Source organism: Chionomys nivalis, chromosome 2 (genome assembly GCF_950005125.1).
Source record: "Chionomys nivalis chromosome 2, mChiNiv1.1, whole genome shotgun sequence".
NCBI lineage: Eukaryota > Metazoa > Chordata > Mammalia > Rodentia > Cricetidae > Chionomys > Chionomys nivalis.
The window spans coordinates 31112005-31128199 of record NC_080087.1 but is presented as its reverse complement, the minus strand read 5'-3'; the positions used below and the strand labels follow the sequence as shown (position 1 = coordinate 31128199).

Sequence of the window (16195 nt, the reverse complement as noted above, 5' to 3'; positions counted from 1 at the left end):
CTCTGTCTTCGCCATTATTTGGCAGTTTCATTTAGATTATCTTCATGTATGTATGTATATGTGTATGTATGTGTGTATATGTATGTATATATTATAGGAAGCTTCTACTATATTAAGTTTCCATACCACCCCTCAAATGGGTTAAGCTGTCCCTCCCTTCGATAATGGTTTTTACTTTAGAAATCTTTGTTTGTCATTTTGTCAGCCTTTATTATGAGCAGTTTTAACATGCTGTTTAGGTTGGCCATAGATGGGTACTGTGAAGTACTAAGATAACCAGCCCTTTATTGACTGCAGGCCTTGGGTTAGAGGGAAGCAGTGCTCAGCAGCCATCTGGTATTGACAATAACTCATGGGAAACTCCCCAAGAGGCCACTGCACCACCATGGAGACTCGGGGGCTTGTGCTTCTCAGTAAATACTGGATTTTTAAACCTTATATTTATTATAAATTTGTTTCAGTTTGTAGAGCTTAGTAAATGACAGAGGAATGCCATACTTATTTGCGTTAATTTGAATGACTATATAATCCCTTATCGTTAAAGTTTTTGTCTTTCTTATACTACTATTCAAGTATAGTCTTAAGAACATTTGTTAATTCAGTGGCCTTGACATTTTTTAATTATTATAAATCATGATTAAGTAAGAAATTGAATTGGAGATTGGGATTCAGAAACACAATTTATAGATATTTTGTATTCAAAAGCTGATTTTTTAAATCTTTTCTTTGTGATATAGTTGGTGTTCTCCTCAGAGTCCCGACATTTGAAAACATGTACCTAGGAGTAAATTAATATTTGTATCCCGCAGTGTCAGATCTGACTTTAAGGTTAGGCAAGTAATGATCGACAATTTGCCCTTTTTGAGGGACTGTTTTTAGCAGGTTTTAAGCACTGGCTTCAGCTCTGGGCCTTCAGTTGGAATGCCATGGCTCTGTGAAGGCTTCTAGAGTGTGTTCCAGACTAACCTCACCGGAGACATTTTGTCACGTCTGTCCACACCAGCTTACACCTTCCGGCATGTATTCGGATCGTTCTGGATAGATATTGTTCCATCATGCCTTATTGCTCTCTCCCTATGTCTGTGCTGTCAGAAAAACATTAAACTGTCTGTTGAGCAAATAGTCTCATTTCTCAGGCTAAGAGTACATCTTTGAACATTGTCTCAGGAGGCAAGGAATTATATAGCTCTCTAGTGAAGAAGGGGATGCACAGGCAGCTTCAATCATTTGGAAACAGTCCCCAAAACATATCTTTAAAAGAGAACTAACTTTCAATCAGAAACAGATCCCTGTGTATTTTATTTAAAATAATGATTATTAGTAGTGACCCACATGCTAAGTGACCAGGGCTGACATCCGCTGCGGCTTTCAGTCTGTGCACCTGCGTGTTCTCCTGACTGTGCTTGTGTTTGTAGGTGGCTGACTGCTCCTGGGATGAAACCGTAAAGATCTATAACCCTGTTTGTCTCACGGTTCCTGGCTAAGATGTGCTGCCCTCGTCTGAACTGGGATATTGACTGATGAACTACTTAACAACAAAACATTAACTACCAAAAGCATGGAAAGCAGGCCTTTATAGATTCTGAGATTTCAGAATTTTCAAACGCATTGAAATCAGTTTTAAGGCAGCTGATAAAGACATTGTATTATATTGTAAGACATAAGCCATATTTTCTGTAATCCTAAAGAATAATTATTGTTATGACATATATTGTAATGTCTATTAAAATGTTATCTCTGTATTGTAAAATGGACAAAAATATGGGAGGTTAGTAGATTACATGGACAGTAATATATTTCATTTTGAATTTGTCATTTTGAATGTAAAATATAACCATCCTTATTGATAAAAATCAAAATAAACTGCATTTCTTGATTGTGTATCATTTTGTGACATCCTAATGTAGTTGCCTTTTAAAACTGTGTTGTGTATGTGGATATATTCTTGTATTTAATGTAGATGTAGCTTATGTTTCTATGTGATCTCTAATGTAGGTTTACATTATTTGGCAGTTGTCTACTAAGCATCTACCATGTGTCTGACATACACTCAGAGGGAGTTCTCTCAGGATGGTGCTGTGCTATAAACTGTAGAGTGCCATGAGTTAGCAGATGACTTTTAAATTTGTATTTAAATCCTTTTAGGTACTGTAACCCATGACATTTTTTCTCTTCCCACTTCTTCACTATCATAACTTTTAGCCAGGTGTGGCAGCACGCACCTATAATCCCAGGCCTTGGAGAGCTGAGGCAGGAGGATTGCAAGTCTCAGGCCAGCTTGAACTACCTAATGAGACCTTGTTCATCCCTATCCCCCCCTACCCCCCCCCCCGTCATGCCCTGGTCCTACTAAGTCTTCTAGTTAATGTGTGTTAAAGTGGCTTTAAATTATGCTCTAAACCCTCCTGGCTAGCTCCCTTAATGAAGAAATTACAAATGTGGTTGGAAAAGCTCAGAGTGAAAGTTAGTAAAACAGAGCATTTTGCATAGCTCATATTTTATATGTCAAATATGCTTTATAGAAATGGCAGAAATTCTGATTCTTAAGCCTTCGAGAATATTAATTTTAATAAATACTTATTCTGAGTGTGAATGTATGTGTGTACTTGGGTGCTGTATGAGTGTGGCAGTCACAGGACAATGTTCAGGAGTCGGTTCTTAGCTTTCACCATGAGGTCTTGATGGAAGTCAGATTGTCAGACAGGGTGGCCAGCACCTTAACTCTCCGAGCTAGCTCATCAGCCCTTGAATTAGAAGATGAGACGGTCCCCTGTGCTCGTGGATTGGTAGAGTCAATATTGTGAAGATGACCATCCTGCCAAAAGCCGTTTACAGATTGAACTCAATCCCAGTCAAAGTTCCTGTGACAGTCTTCACAGAAATAGAAAAAAAGTACAGTACAAAACAAACCAAGTTTCTAGGGTAGCCAAGGCAATCCTGAGCAAAACAATAGTGCTGGAGGGATCACCACACCAGATTCCAAGCTATACTGCAGAGCTATAGTAAATTAAAAAACCAGCATAGTACTGGTGCAAAAACAGACTCATAGATTCATAGAACAAAATAGAACACCCAAACATGAGTGTCTATAATTGCAGCCATCTGAGATTTAACAAATAATCCAAAAATACACACTAGAGGAAAGACAGCATCTTTAATAAGTGGTGCTAGGAAAACTGGATATCCTCATTTTACGAACAAAATATACTTATAAAAGTCAGAACAAAAATGAATCCAAGTGTGTATGCCATACAAATTTATGTCTTATTCCAGAAAACATAAGATGAAGACAGCTTAAGACACAAAATCAAACAGCATAAATTTGGAAGTAGAACAATAGACAAAGTGGAGCCAGAACGGGGTTGGGAAATGCAAACCACAGAGTTCTGTAAGCTGCTAATGACTGGACCAAGGACTTGCTTCTAAGGTTTCCAACTTCATAAGTGAGAAGCATGATCAGTCACGCAGCTCAGTGTTCATGGTCTGAAGACCCAGACTGTCTTATCACCAGGCCTGGCATGTAGGAAACACTCAGAGCATATTTGTTTAAATAAATGGATCATGTCATGGCAAGGACACCTGTTGTCATGGATCCTGAATCAGAAATACTACTAGTTCCTTTTGCAGTGGACGGTAGTGAGCAGGGCACTCAGCTCTTCCTTCCAATTGTGACCTTGGAGTTGCAGACAGCTGTCCCTTGTCCTTTCCCTCCATGGGAACTAATAGTATCTCACCAAGGTGTGTCTCAATAAAAATGGGTCCACAGTGGTTATTCTGTGTTGGTAGAACCCGTTGTAAACCCAGATCATATTTATAATGAAATGAAATTACTTTCTTCTTTGAATATGAAAGATTATTGTAAGAATATACCATGTATCTTTTGAAACAAAAACCTTAAGATTTAAAAGCTAAAATTAGCCAGGTGGTGGTGACTCACACCTTTAATCTGTGCACTTGGGAGGCAGAGGCAGGTGGATCTCTGTGAGTTTGAGGCCAGCCTGGTCTACAGAGTTGAATTCCAGGACAACCAGGGCTACACAGCGAAACCCTGTCTCAAAACAACAACAACAATAATAAATAAAATGAGGGCTAACTTCCCCCCTCTCTGCTGAACTATTAGCTTCTGATATATTCTAGGGGAGGGGCAGTCATTTCTTCAGTACCCACTGAAGATTCAAACAGACTTTGGCAGATCGTTCCAAATTCTTGATCACACAAACTCAGTGGGTCTCAGAAACAAAAGTCATGAATGTTGGAAGGAGTGTAGTAAGGAGGAAGACTTAACAGAGGTGGGAGAGAAATTGGAAGGGGTTATAATAATAATAATGCACATTATTCATATATGAAATTATTAAATAACAAAACCAAAAGCTCTTTTAAAAAGTTTGCCAAGTGTGATGGTGCATGCCTATAATTCCAGCACTTGAGAGGGTGCAGCAAGAGGAGCTTGCTGCCTGGGCTATACAGTGAGTTTGAGGAACCAGGACTACAAAGTGAGACCCTGATTACAAAAACAAAACAAAACACAAGGACAACAAAATTCCCTAGCATCTCTCGATCCATTTTCCCTGTGTTCAGGAATGTGAGTGATGTGTTGATATAGGCGGTCCTTTTGTCTATATGTTGATTTCATTGGTTAATGAATAAAGAAACTGACTTGGCCTGATAGAGTAGAACAGAATTTAGGTAGGTGGGGAAAACTAAATGGCATGCTGGGAGAAAGGAGGCAGAGTCAGAGAGAAGCCATGGAGCCACTGGAGATAGATGCTGGGAATTTTACCCAGTAAGCCACTGCCACATGGTGATACACAGATTAATAGAAATGGGTTAAATTAATATAAAGAGTTAGCCAATATGAAGCTAGAGCTAATGGACCAGGCAGTGACTGAATTAATACAGTCTTTGTGTGATTATTTCGGGGCTAAGCTAGCCAGGCAGCTGGGGCAAACAAGCAGTCCTCTCCTTGCAACAATGTGGGATTCCCCTCTGTGTGCTGCGAATACCATTGACTTATAAAGAAACTGCCATGGCCTGTTGATAGGGCAGAACTTACGTAGGTGGGGGAAACTAAACTGAATGCTGGGAGAAAAGAGTCAGAGAGAAGCCATGAAGCTCCTCTGGAGACAGCCATGTGGCAATACATAGATTACTAGAGATAGGTTAAATTAAGATATAAGAGTTAGCCAATAAGAAGCTAGCGCTAATGGGCCAAGCAGTGATTTAATTAATACAATTTCTATGTGATTGTTTCGGGTTTAAGCAGCCCGGAACTAACTAATGGCCTCCTTACAACATGTGAGGGCTGTTTATGCTCTGACTTTCTGGTACATAGCTCTGGCTCTTGGGATCTGTCTATGAGTAAGTATTAACCAGTTGGTTCTCAAGCTAGTATTGAAAGATGAAAAGGGGCCCAGCTGGATTCTACTCTAAAAGTGAAGGGGCATGCTTTTTGAAACCTTGGTAGCTCATGAATTCAGAAGCTTTTGGATGAAGTCATTTCTGGAAGAAATCAGCACAGATGTCCTGATCACCTGCTGTGAGCATCCATCCTACCTGCTTTCCAGACTACCCCTGCACCTGCTGTGAAGGACCATATGACTCATCTACCACCAGGGCAGTGTGTAACATGCTTCATGTATGCAGTCTTTTTTGTTTTGTTTTGTGTTGTATTGTTTTGTTTGAGACGGGGTCTCACTATGTAGCTCTAGCTGTCCTGGAGTTGACTATGTGACCAGAATGGTCTTGGGCTCAGAGAGTCCTACCTGTCTCTGCCTCCCGAGTGCTAGGATTAAACGTATTCCTTCTTAATCTTAATTACTTACCTGCCCAGTGCCATGCTGCTTTCTAGACAAGGAAGCCAGGGTGTCTGGAGTCACAAGAGACAGCAAGTAATAAACTGAACTGAAATCTTGCGTAGCAGACTCCAAACCTTTGCCCCTGCCACATGACTGCCTTTCTAATAAGATGAGTTTTATTGCTAAGAATCGAGATGTGTGCTCTGGTGACTAGATTATCACCATCTTGAGAGGACTAACAAAATTACATTTTCGAGCCTAAAGGGTGATGAAGTTGAGTGTGAGCTTGGGTGACCCTTTGGTCACCATCTTCACTCTAAGATTTGCATTGCTTTTGTCTTTCAAACTTCTTCACTGAATCCCTTAGTATTTTGGCTTTTCCAGAGATGAACCCTTAGTGGTTTCTTACCAACAGATCTCTTCTTAGATGCACCAATCTCCTTAAAAGTGTTTTTGAAACTTTTGTGCATATGAACGGAATACTGGTTGCCTCCTGCCTTCCTCTGCATGTTCTCTCATGAGCCTCTGTATCTGTTTTCTTCCAGCCAAAATCATCTTGCTCACTACACCAGCGACTTCCTCCTGTGTGTGCTTTCTCAGTAGTTGCCAAGGAAGAGTCAAGTTAAACATGAGTTTAGGTCAGCTAAAGACCTACATTCAAACTCCTCGGCCCTCTCCACACACACACTGAACAGATCACTCTGTGTCCTGTCCCTTTACTCCTCAAATCAAGCACCATCACCCCAGTCTCTCTGAACAGTTGTCACCAGTTTCTAAATAGCTACTCTGTTTCTAGTTCTGTACCTCCATAGCCACCCTCCTCTGTGCTGCTGCCAAAGACTCGTCTAAAATGTAGCCGAAGCATCTCAGTCTCAGTGTTAAACCTTTCTCTGCAAGTAGGATTGCCTACTACAAGCAGTTCAGTTCCACTAACTGGACAGCTCCGTCCCAATGGCTGCCTGTAGCTGCCCAGTGGTTGCCTCCAGCAACACCAGCTTGTTTACAAAGCCCATGGAAGTCATGCAAGTATTCAGTTCTATCTTTGCTCAAGCTAGTCTGTGTACCTTAGGTGTTATGCCTTTGGCTTGGCAAGTTCTTACTCATCATTTTAAAAGTTAGATGACATGACTGAAGAAAAAGATTGACAGCAAATTCTAAAATAGCAAACACACGGTTAGCAGAGCTAATGGAGAGAGGGCATAACGAAAGGATGTACTTTAAAGGGTGTATTAGCCCCTGTTAGCTAATAGCCAGAGTTTATTAGTGTGTGTGTGTGTGTGTGTGTGTGTGTGTGTGAGAATGCATGTTCATGTTCCTGCCGGTGCACATGTATGTTCAGACCAAAGGACAACTCCCACCTTGGTATTTGATGGGGTCTCTCACTGGCACTGAACTCAATGATAAGGCCAGGTTGGTTGACTGGGGAGGTCAGGACGTCACCTGGGTGAGTATCCACCACCCCAATGCTATGATTACAATGCTATGAATACACCACATCTGACTATATTCCTATGGGTTCTGGGAACCAAACTCAGTTTCCCATGATCGTGGTTCAGTGACTGAGCCATCTCCCCAGCCCTGGTTTCCAGACCTTAGGAAGAACATTTAAAAATCACTAGACAAGGGCTGCGGAGATGGTCCAGCAGTTAATAACTCTTCTTTCTCTTCCAGAGAACCTATGTTCAGTTCTTAGTACCCACTTTGAGATAACTGCTTGTAACTCCAATCCCAGGAGAACTAACACCTTTTTCTGACCTCTCAGGCACCCAGACACACATGGCATTAACATACACAATTACAGGTAAGGAAAAATAATGAATCTTTTTTAAAAATTAGTAGACAACAAATCACAGAAGAGGTTATCACTGGAGAGTTCACAGGAGTGGGAGGGATGTTGGATATCCTTCAAAATGTTTGACTGTTCTTCACTGATGATAAGGAAATACTAATGAAAGTGAGATCTCGCTCACTTTTCTACATATTTCTTTGACAGGCATTTAACATACCGATTAAATCCAACTCTGGTTAAACTGAGAGTGTGGTTACAAGTCAATATTGTAAGTTCCCCTGTGACCCTGCTGTTCCATCTCCAGTATTCTCAGAATGTCCTTGAAGAAGTATAAAGGTCCATCCATATCACATCAGCGTTTCATAAAACCTGAATGCCTGTCTAGAGAGAAAGCTTTTTCCATAGGGCTGGTGATATGGCTCTGTGGTGACGCACTTGCCTGGTATGTGTGAGACTCTAAGTTCAGTTCCTAGTATAAGGAAGAAGGGGAAGAAGAGGAGGAGGGAAGGGGAAAAGGAAGAAGAGGGGAGAGAGAAAAGATTTAAGAGTTTCTTTGATAATGGCTCGGTCTGTAAGCTGCTCACCACTAAACCATGAGAATCTGAAATTGGACTCCTCACAGGCTGTGTGAGCTGTTCATACAAGAGGGCACTCCCCAGAAGTGGTCAAGAGAAATCCAAGATCGAAGCCTCTGGAGTGACATACTCATTCTTGTCATCTTGTGTGGGTCACCAAGACCAACCACAGTCCAGTGAAGAAGTCAACAAGGTTGTGAGTAAGGAATAGAACTATGTTAAAAGTCAATTATGGCAAAGTGCTTTTAAAAATGACAAACAGTATGTGCAAATGAATGGTCTCCCAATTTTACTTTTTTTTTCTTGAGACAGGGTTTCTCTGTAACTTTGGAGCCTTCCTGGAGCTCACTCTGTAGACCAGACTGGCCTCAAACTCTCAGTGATCCACCGTCTCTGCCTTCCGAGTGTTGGGATTAAAGGCATGTGCCACCACCACCCAGCTCCCCAATTTTACTTTTTAAAGAAGGGTTTGTATATGATTACATGTATAAATGACTGCAGGGCAGTCACCTGTGAGCCATGGTAGGGTGGGGGGTGGCAAGCACTGAGGACACCATTTTCTTGTTATTTATAGCTTGTTTTCTTTGTCTGATCTACAATGAATGAGCATGAGCCACATTTATAATTAAAAATGGTAAGGTAAATTTCTTTACAACCATTTGTCTTTCTTCAGAAAGCCTTCTCAGCTCCCTGTCAAGCTGATATAATTGCCTTCCTGGGTCCCTGTCTCCTGCTGCAAGACTCCCCTGCTGCCTTATCTTCCTGGTGCTGCCCCTCCCCCACGTGTGGCTCCCCAAGGACCAGCTGAGTGCTCGCCCTCCAGTCCTCCTCCTAACAGACTGCCCAGCACAGAATATTTGCCCACTACGTTTGTTGAATGAATGAACTAAAAGATTGATTTTATGCCACTAATATTTATTGAGTAGCTCTGAAGATAAAGAGCTTGTGTCTAGACCTTTGGTAACTTGATGCCAATTGGTCATATGGCTTTGTGACCTCAGATTCAAATTCTGGTTCAACTGATCTTGCTAAATATACTATGGTGTTTACCTTTTTTTTGATTTTCTTTAGGAACTTATCTAGTGACTAATTTTGTTGGAGATGGGGTTCATTTGTTAGGTCCTACTAGAAAATTATATCTAATACAGCTGGGAAAATCTGCTGCTTCATACCCTGTAGACCAGAAATATTAAGCTAAATAGTCTTGCCTAAATGAGAAGGGTAAGGTAGCTGAGTCAGCCCCCAATCCTCCACCTAATGTTAGGCTCACAAATGGAAGCTATTATAATTGCTGGCAGAAATGAATCATTTCAAAATTAGGTCTGTACAACCACTTCTTTATAATATTCGCTTATAATAGGATGTCTTGCAGCAGCAGTCCTGTGATTGGAGTGGTCCAGAGAAAAATCGCCTATTGGAAACCTTAAAAAACAAAAGAAGTTCACGTTTAGTCTTGATCTCTGTTCTCTGCGTATTTTGAATATACCTTTAACGCATACACATAATTTGTACGGCTGCTTCAGCTTCGTTATTTCCTAAACCCTTGAAAACCAGAGTCTCTTAAATAGCTAATAGTGTGTAACCACAGCTTACAGTAATAAAAACGAAGAGTTCCCCGGGGAACGGGAAGTGTTCAGTACAATGCATCTGGGACTTATTCCTGCAAAGTCAGCTCCGTGGGGCCCAGAGTCTCCTGAGTGCACACCTGTCAGGGACAGGCAGGTGGCTGGCTGTACTAGACACTGGGCACTAGCTAGCCAGAGCCTGAGGACTGGCTGAGATGGTGGACTCTCCCCACAAAGAACCCACAGCACAAAAGCTGGCCCGGACAAGGAACTGCAGTGAACCTGGGATTCCTGCTCTAACGATTTCCCCCCACGATGCAATAAAAATCAGTTTCTACATCTGATCTGAACTATCGGGTTCAGCATAGAAGTGTTTAAAAAGAGACATTAGATTTTGAGGAAATATGTATATCCCATGTGTCCAGTGCTTAAAGGTTATGAGTTTGAAATCCCGGTGGCTAAGAGAGGAGACCCCACTGACTGAAAGGGGCGCAATGCGAAGAACTCCCACCCACAGCCTGGCCTTGACTACACATTTCAAACAGCGGGAGAGCTAGCTAGGCGCTTAGAGAAGCAAAGCTAGCGGCTGTGTTCCTGCTGAGTTCGCTGTGGGTCAGAGCATAACTTCCCTGGCAAGTGAATTCAGATCAAAGTCTCATTGGTTTGGGGTGGGGGTAGGGAGGGTCACAAAAAGAAAAGTAGATTTCCTAGGGAGAAAGGAACTCAGGTACCTTTCACAAGCACTGAAGGCCATTGGTGTACTTCCTGGCCAAGGAAAGCGACACCCACACCATCCTACGCCCCAAAGTTGCCCGTGACTGTCTAGCAGGCTGCAGCCGGTTCCCTGGGATGCAAAAACCATTTCTACGGAAACTCCCGACAGGGTGGAGAGTCTGAGGTTCATCGCTGCCGCACCCACCCACTTTATCCCCTTTAGCACGCCTCTGGCGCTACCCCTCCACCCCTGGGGCTGCTTCCCTTCCAAGCTCCTCCACTACTAGTACTGTCTGCTTGTAGTCGTCCCCCATCCTCCCCACCCCAATCCCAGTTTCTGCTGTTTGGCCCATTTTGTCTCTTTGCCTAAATTAAATGTGTCCCTCCACTTCCATGATCCCCTGCCGAGACGCCATCCTTTATGAGAAAGCTCCCGCAGGGCCATGCACGGTCCCAGGACCTTTGCTGGGAGGGCTGCAGACTCCAAGCTCTTCGTCTGGCACCAGAAAAGGTCAGCCTCCGGGCTACAAAGCATTCCCAGCAGCGGGTTCTTTCAAGGCACTGAGATCTTGAGTGTCAGGGCCCCCCTCCCGCCGCCCTTCAGCACCGACGTGTCTGTTTCCCGTGCATCGCTGGGAGAGACCGTGGGTGGAAAATCCGCTGCAACTCGCGGGCCACCGGGCTGGGGGCGCCGTCACTTGTTGCGACCAATGAACGATGTTCAATGCTGGGGCGCTGTTGTTTCTAATACGGTCTTTAGCTGTGCAGGGGATCCCCCAGCCCGCACCCCACTGCTCTGCCACGGTGGGAGGGAAAGAGGAGCCGCACCCTGACAGCCGACCCAGGTGGGCGCTGGGAGCACAAGGGGCTCAGATTCATCCAACCCCAGGGCAGCCGGCCCAGTGGACCTGTCGCCAGCCCGCACTCCGCAAGAGAGCCCAGCCTGACCCGGGAACCCGCGGGACACGTCTCATCGCCGCTCCTCACCTACTTCCAAGTCGCGGTCCTTAGGATTCCCGCCACTCCTCGCAGACCCGTCCCCCACCCTTGGCACTTTTCGGAGTCCCCCGCCCCCGCCTCCCGGGAGCTGCGGGGCAGTCGCACGCGGAGCCGCCGAGCTGCGAGGACGCCCGGCTGCAGCTGCCCCGGGCAACCTAGCCTGCACTCACTGCCCTTCGCTTCGCCCCGCCGCCGACTCTGCGCCCCCGCCGCCCTCGCTCCGCGCTTCTCTGCTACCCTCCCGCCAGTCCGGAGCTCCGCCACGGGCGAGTGCGGCGGGGCCGGCGCGATGCGGCAACTGTGCCGGGGCCGAGTGCTGGGTATCTCGGTGGCTATCGCGCACGGGGTCTTCTCCGGCTCGCTCAACATCCTGCTCAAGTTCCTCATCAGCCGCTACCAGTTCACCTTCCTGACCCTGGTGCAGTGCCTGACCAGCTCCACCGCGGCGCTGAGCCTGGAGCTGCTGCGGCGCCTGGGTCTCATCGCCGTGCCCCCCTTCGGCCTGAGCCTGGCTCGCTCCTTCGCGGGGGTCGCGGTGCTCTCCACGCTGCAGTCCAGCCTCACTCTCTGGTCGCTGCGTGGCCTCAGCCTGCCCATGTACGTAGTCTTCAAGCGCTGCCTGCCCCTAGTCACCATGCTCATCGGCGTGCTGGTGCTCAAGAACGGCGCGCCCTCGCCAGGGGTGCTGGCGGCCGTGCTCATCACCACCTGCGGCGCCGCCCTGGCAGGTGAGCGGGACCCGCGCCAACCCCCGGTCCACCCTCCCCTCCCGGTAGAGATAGCGGGGACCACTCGGTGCAACGCCCCTCACTGCCAGACGGGGAGACTGAGGCAAAGCGAGGCAGAGAGCTTTGAGTGGTCCTTGGGCTCACAAAAGGGACTTTGCTCCTGAGACCCAGCGCAGCCTTCCTCAGTCTTCAGCCAGCCTCCTCCATCACCCCTCCCCTCACCCCCGGTGCCCCGGCTTCCGCCCCCCGCCCCTTTTCTCAGCGCGTCGCCCCCACCCGGGTCTTTCTGGTTCAGCCCTTTCCTCCGGGAGGGATGGAGAGTCGGTCGCCTGAGCTGGAGTCCAGCCCCGGACTGAGCCGGAAGGAAGGGGGCCGGGAACTTCCTCGATCACACGGGGTCGGGAGGCTAGGGAGATGGGAGTGAAGCCTGGGTGACCCAGGCTCGTTCGGAGTACCCGGGCACTAGACAGAAGGGACCCGCCTGGGGCTCAGGTGCGGGAGGAGCCGGGGGGGGGGGGGGATCCTGCGGGATCCGGCTGCGGGCCACAGGGGAAACCCTCTTTCCAGGGCCCAACCAACCTGCCCGGAGTGAGGCCACTAGCTGGGGTTCCCTCTCCCTCCGGTGCCTACGGGGCGGGGTGGAGGAACCACCCACCCAGGTGACCTCCGTGCCGGTTCAGAGATGCCAAGGCGCCCACCCAGAGAGCATCTTAGCTCTCCGACCTTCATCCTGGCTAAAGGAAGACATTGGGCTTGACTGTCGCATTTTGACACAGTAATGGAGGCACGAAGGGCTTCTGTTGGGTACCGGGGAAATTCGTGGGCAGAAGTGGGACACCAAGCATGTTTTTCCAACGCGACATGCTTCCCGGAGTGGATGACCACCCGCACCAACCCTGTGTCTCCTCTCTTTTTCTTTCCCGCGCGGACTCGACCGTCTTGGTGCGCTCAGGAGCTGGTGACCTGACAGGCGACCCCGTTGGGTACGTAACGGGCGTGCTGGCGGTGTTGGTGCACGCCGCCTACCTGGTACTGATCCAGAAGGCGAGCGCAGACACTGAGCATGGGCCTCTCACCGCACAGTATGTCATCGCGGTCTCCGCCACCCCTCTGCTGGTCATCTGCTCTTTCGCCAGCACCGACTCCATCCACGCTTGGACCTTTCCAGGCTGGAAGGACCCTGCCATGGTTTCCATCTTCGTGGCCTGCATCCTGATAGGCTGTGCCATGAACTTCACCACACTGCACTGCACCTACATCAACTCCGCGGTGACCACCAGCTTCGTGGGCGTGGTGAAGAGCATTGCCACTATCACGGTGGGCATGGTGGCCTTCAGCGACGTGGAGCCCACCTCTCTGTTTATTGCTGGAGTCGTGGTGAACACCCTGGGCTCCATTATTTACTGCGTGGCCAAATTCGTGGAGACCAGAAGACAGAGCAACTATGAGGATTTGGAATCACAGGCAGCAGCAGAGGAACCGCAGTCAAGTGGGGACCTGCTACCTTTTGCTATGGAGGAGCTGCCCGCTGAGGGTGGAAATAGCGGGTCGGGGGGTGCAGAAAGGGCAGGTGGCTCCATACAGCAAGGTGGGCAAGAAGCAAGGGGCAGTCCCAGAGGGGTCTCACTGGTGGCTGGGAGCTCAAGCATAGAAGAGCATTCTGCTGAAGGGAGCCGGAAGTCCTTAAAGGACGCTTACTTGGAAGTGTGGAGGTTAGTGAGAGGAACTAAGTATATGAAGAAGGATTATTTGATAGAAAATGAGGAGTTACCCAGTCCTTGAAAAAGACATGCATGTATGTACATATGTACATACGGTTATTTTATATGGTAGAAATAACGTTTAAGGAAGGGCCTTCAGTTTTATTCTGAGGAGCAGGGGAAGAGAAGACAACAAACGCTAAAGGGACCGGCAGGGGTGGATTAGCACCTATTTATTATTCATTAATTACCTAGTGGGACTTTGCCTGGGGTGCCACCGAAGGAAGAGACCATGCAGGTGCTTAACAAAATCAAAATGGGATTTCGGCTTCAGACTCCTGGACATTTGGGGTTTTTTTTTTTTTGTCTTTATAATCATAACCAAATATTTGCATGTACCAAGAGTCCCTCAGCCACCCCTTCCAAAGAAGGCTTGTAGAAAGATGACATCACTTAATAAGTTCAAAGATCACATTCAGGGGTACATTTCTGATGACAGAACTATAGTTTTTATTGCCTGCGAGGCAAAGAATATATTGTTGAAATGACATTTATTAATACACTGAATTGTTTACTCTTCAGGTCATCTGCAATATCGTGTTTACTCGAATTTTCCTTCCTTCATTTTTTTAAATGAGTATTCTATTATTCTATTATATATTAATAGGAAATGTTGAAGCTATTTTGAAGACATGTGTTCTTAGCTTTGATTATGAAGTCTAAAGTTTGCTCTTTGTAATTATATATCTTAAAGGCTGTTTGGGTCCCTTGCTTTATAATATTTATTATTGAATGCTATAACCTTTTTAAAAAAGTCCATTTTCCCTCATGTAATACTCTTTCAAGCAAATGCTGTGGCTGGAATATAATTCAGTGTTGACTGTAGAACAATCAGAAGGGAAACAGGCTGCCTTGGAGAGCAACCCAAGTCATACCGCACAACCCCAAAATCTGTTACAAAAAGAGCTACTGCTATATTCGCATTATGATATTTTTCTATCTTATATTTGTCAAAATAAAGTGTGAGCCTATCTGTAAAGAGGTGGATTGTTCGAGTTTGTTTCAAACACCTTTATGTGCTGCTGTTGGGCAGTTGAAAGCTGTTTCCCACGTGGGGAATACAGGGGCTGTTGTGCAAGTTCCAACCCATTGGGAGCTGTCTTTCATTGTACTGTTCCCAGTGGTGGCATTGACCTTCTGACCTTCCCGGTGTTGAGATTACCAGCATGCCATGCCTAGTCTACTGCGCTGCTGTACACTGAAACCAGGGCTTCTTGCATGCTCGGCAAATCTCTACCAACTGAGCTACACTCCCAGCTGCCATTGGGAACTTCCCAAACTGCCCCTAGCATTGGATTTAAAATGATAAAACAAACAACAACAAAGAATTTCCAGTGAGGAAAACTGTAAAGAAGTAAAATACCATCTCGTACTGAAGAAAGCAAGCCACCCATTTGAGATAGCAGTACAAATGGAAATCGAGATAGAACAAATGGAGCAGCCACCAAAAGGGAATGCAAGAGAGGGCCCCTGACACTGAGCTTACTCTTGTTAGCTAGCATCTTCCTGGGAGGCTCAGATAGTGGCATCTTATATTTTTTTGTCATTTACAAAAGAAAAAAAAAGTCACAACAATCTAAAAAGCAGAAGCAGAAGTCATGTTTTGGCTCATTGGTAGGTCTCTGCAGTCTGGTGAGCAAAGGACTTGTGGCTCTGATTGCTTCTGCTTTCTGGCTTCTTCCAGGCAGGCAGCTGCCTTCAGGAGTGCCACCATAGTTCAGAAGTCAGGAGTGGATAAATAAGAAAACCCAGAATTACACTGGCTTTTTAAAAAAGTAAAATAAAAAGCACTAATTTTGGCAGGAGCATTCCAGAGGGCAATGTCCTGGTACACCAATATGAAGCTGAGAATTAATTAAAAGCAGCGAAGTTGAAGGAAGCCTGGGATTTCTTTTTATACCATCAGAGAATAATTGTTTTGTACTGAACAAAATCCCTCTTTGATCACAAGTGTGGGTTTACACATATTGCAGAAAGATGAACCCTTGTCAACAAACTTGATGAAACATTCTTCTAGAGTTCCTTAGATAAATAGGAGAGATGGGGGCATCTAGGTATTCATGATTTTGGGGGTTAGCTAGTCTGAAATCTGTGGCAAACTCAGGCATGACTCCCTTGCAGAATTCCTTCTGGAAATCTTAGTGTTCTTCCTAAGGCTCAAGACTAATGGGAAGAGGCCTATCCATGTTAATGGAAGGTATTTTTTTTCTACTCAAAGTTTACTTGTTGTTCTTGGTTGTTTTATTGCTCTTACTCTTTTGGCTCTTTTG

General features: G+C 45.9%; 2 protein-coding genes across 2 annotated transcripts in view; both read left to right on the top strand.

The window, feature by feature from the left end:
- Pex7 (peroxisomal biogenesis factor 7) overlaps nucleotides 1-2307 on the top strand; it is a 68129-nt gene extending 65822 nt beyond the window's left edge. Inside the window, exon 10 of the mRNA XM_057762240.1 lies at nucleotides 1416-2307. Within this exon, the coding sequence (XP_057618223.1) occupies nucleotides 1416-1484 (69 nt within the window). The 3' untranslated portion in view covers nucleotides 1485-2307. The remainder of the gene's footprint in view (nucleotides 1-1415) is intronic.
- A 9266-nt stretch (nucleotides 2308-11573) lies between these two features.
- Nucleotides 11574-13947, top strand: Slc35d3 (solute carrier family 35 member D3). The gene is made up of 2 exons (XM_057763048.1): nucleotides 11574-12165; nucleotides 13118-13947. The coding sequence occupies exons 1-2, from the start codon at nucleotides 11727-11729 to the stop codon at nucleotides 13945-13947; spliced, it is 1269 nt and encodes a 422-aa protein (XP_057619031.1). The 5' UTR covers nucleotides 11574-11726.
- Nucleotides 13948-16195: the final 2248 nt, after the last annotated feature.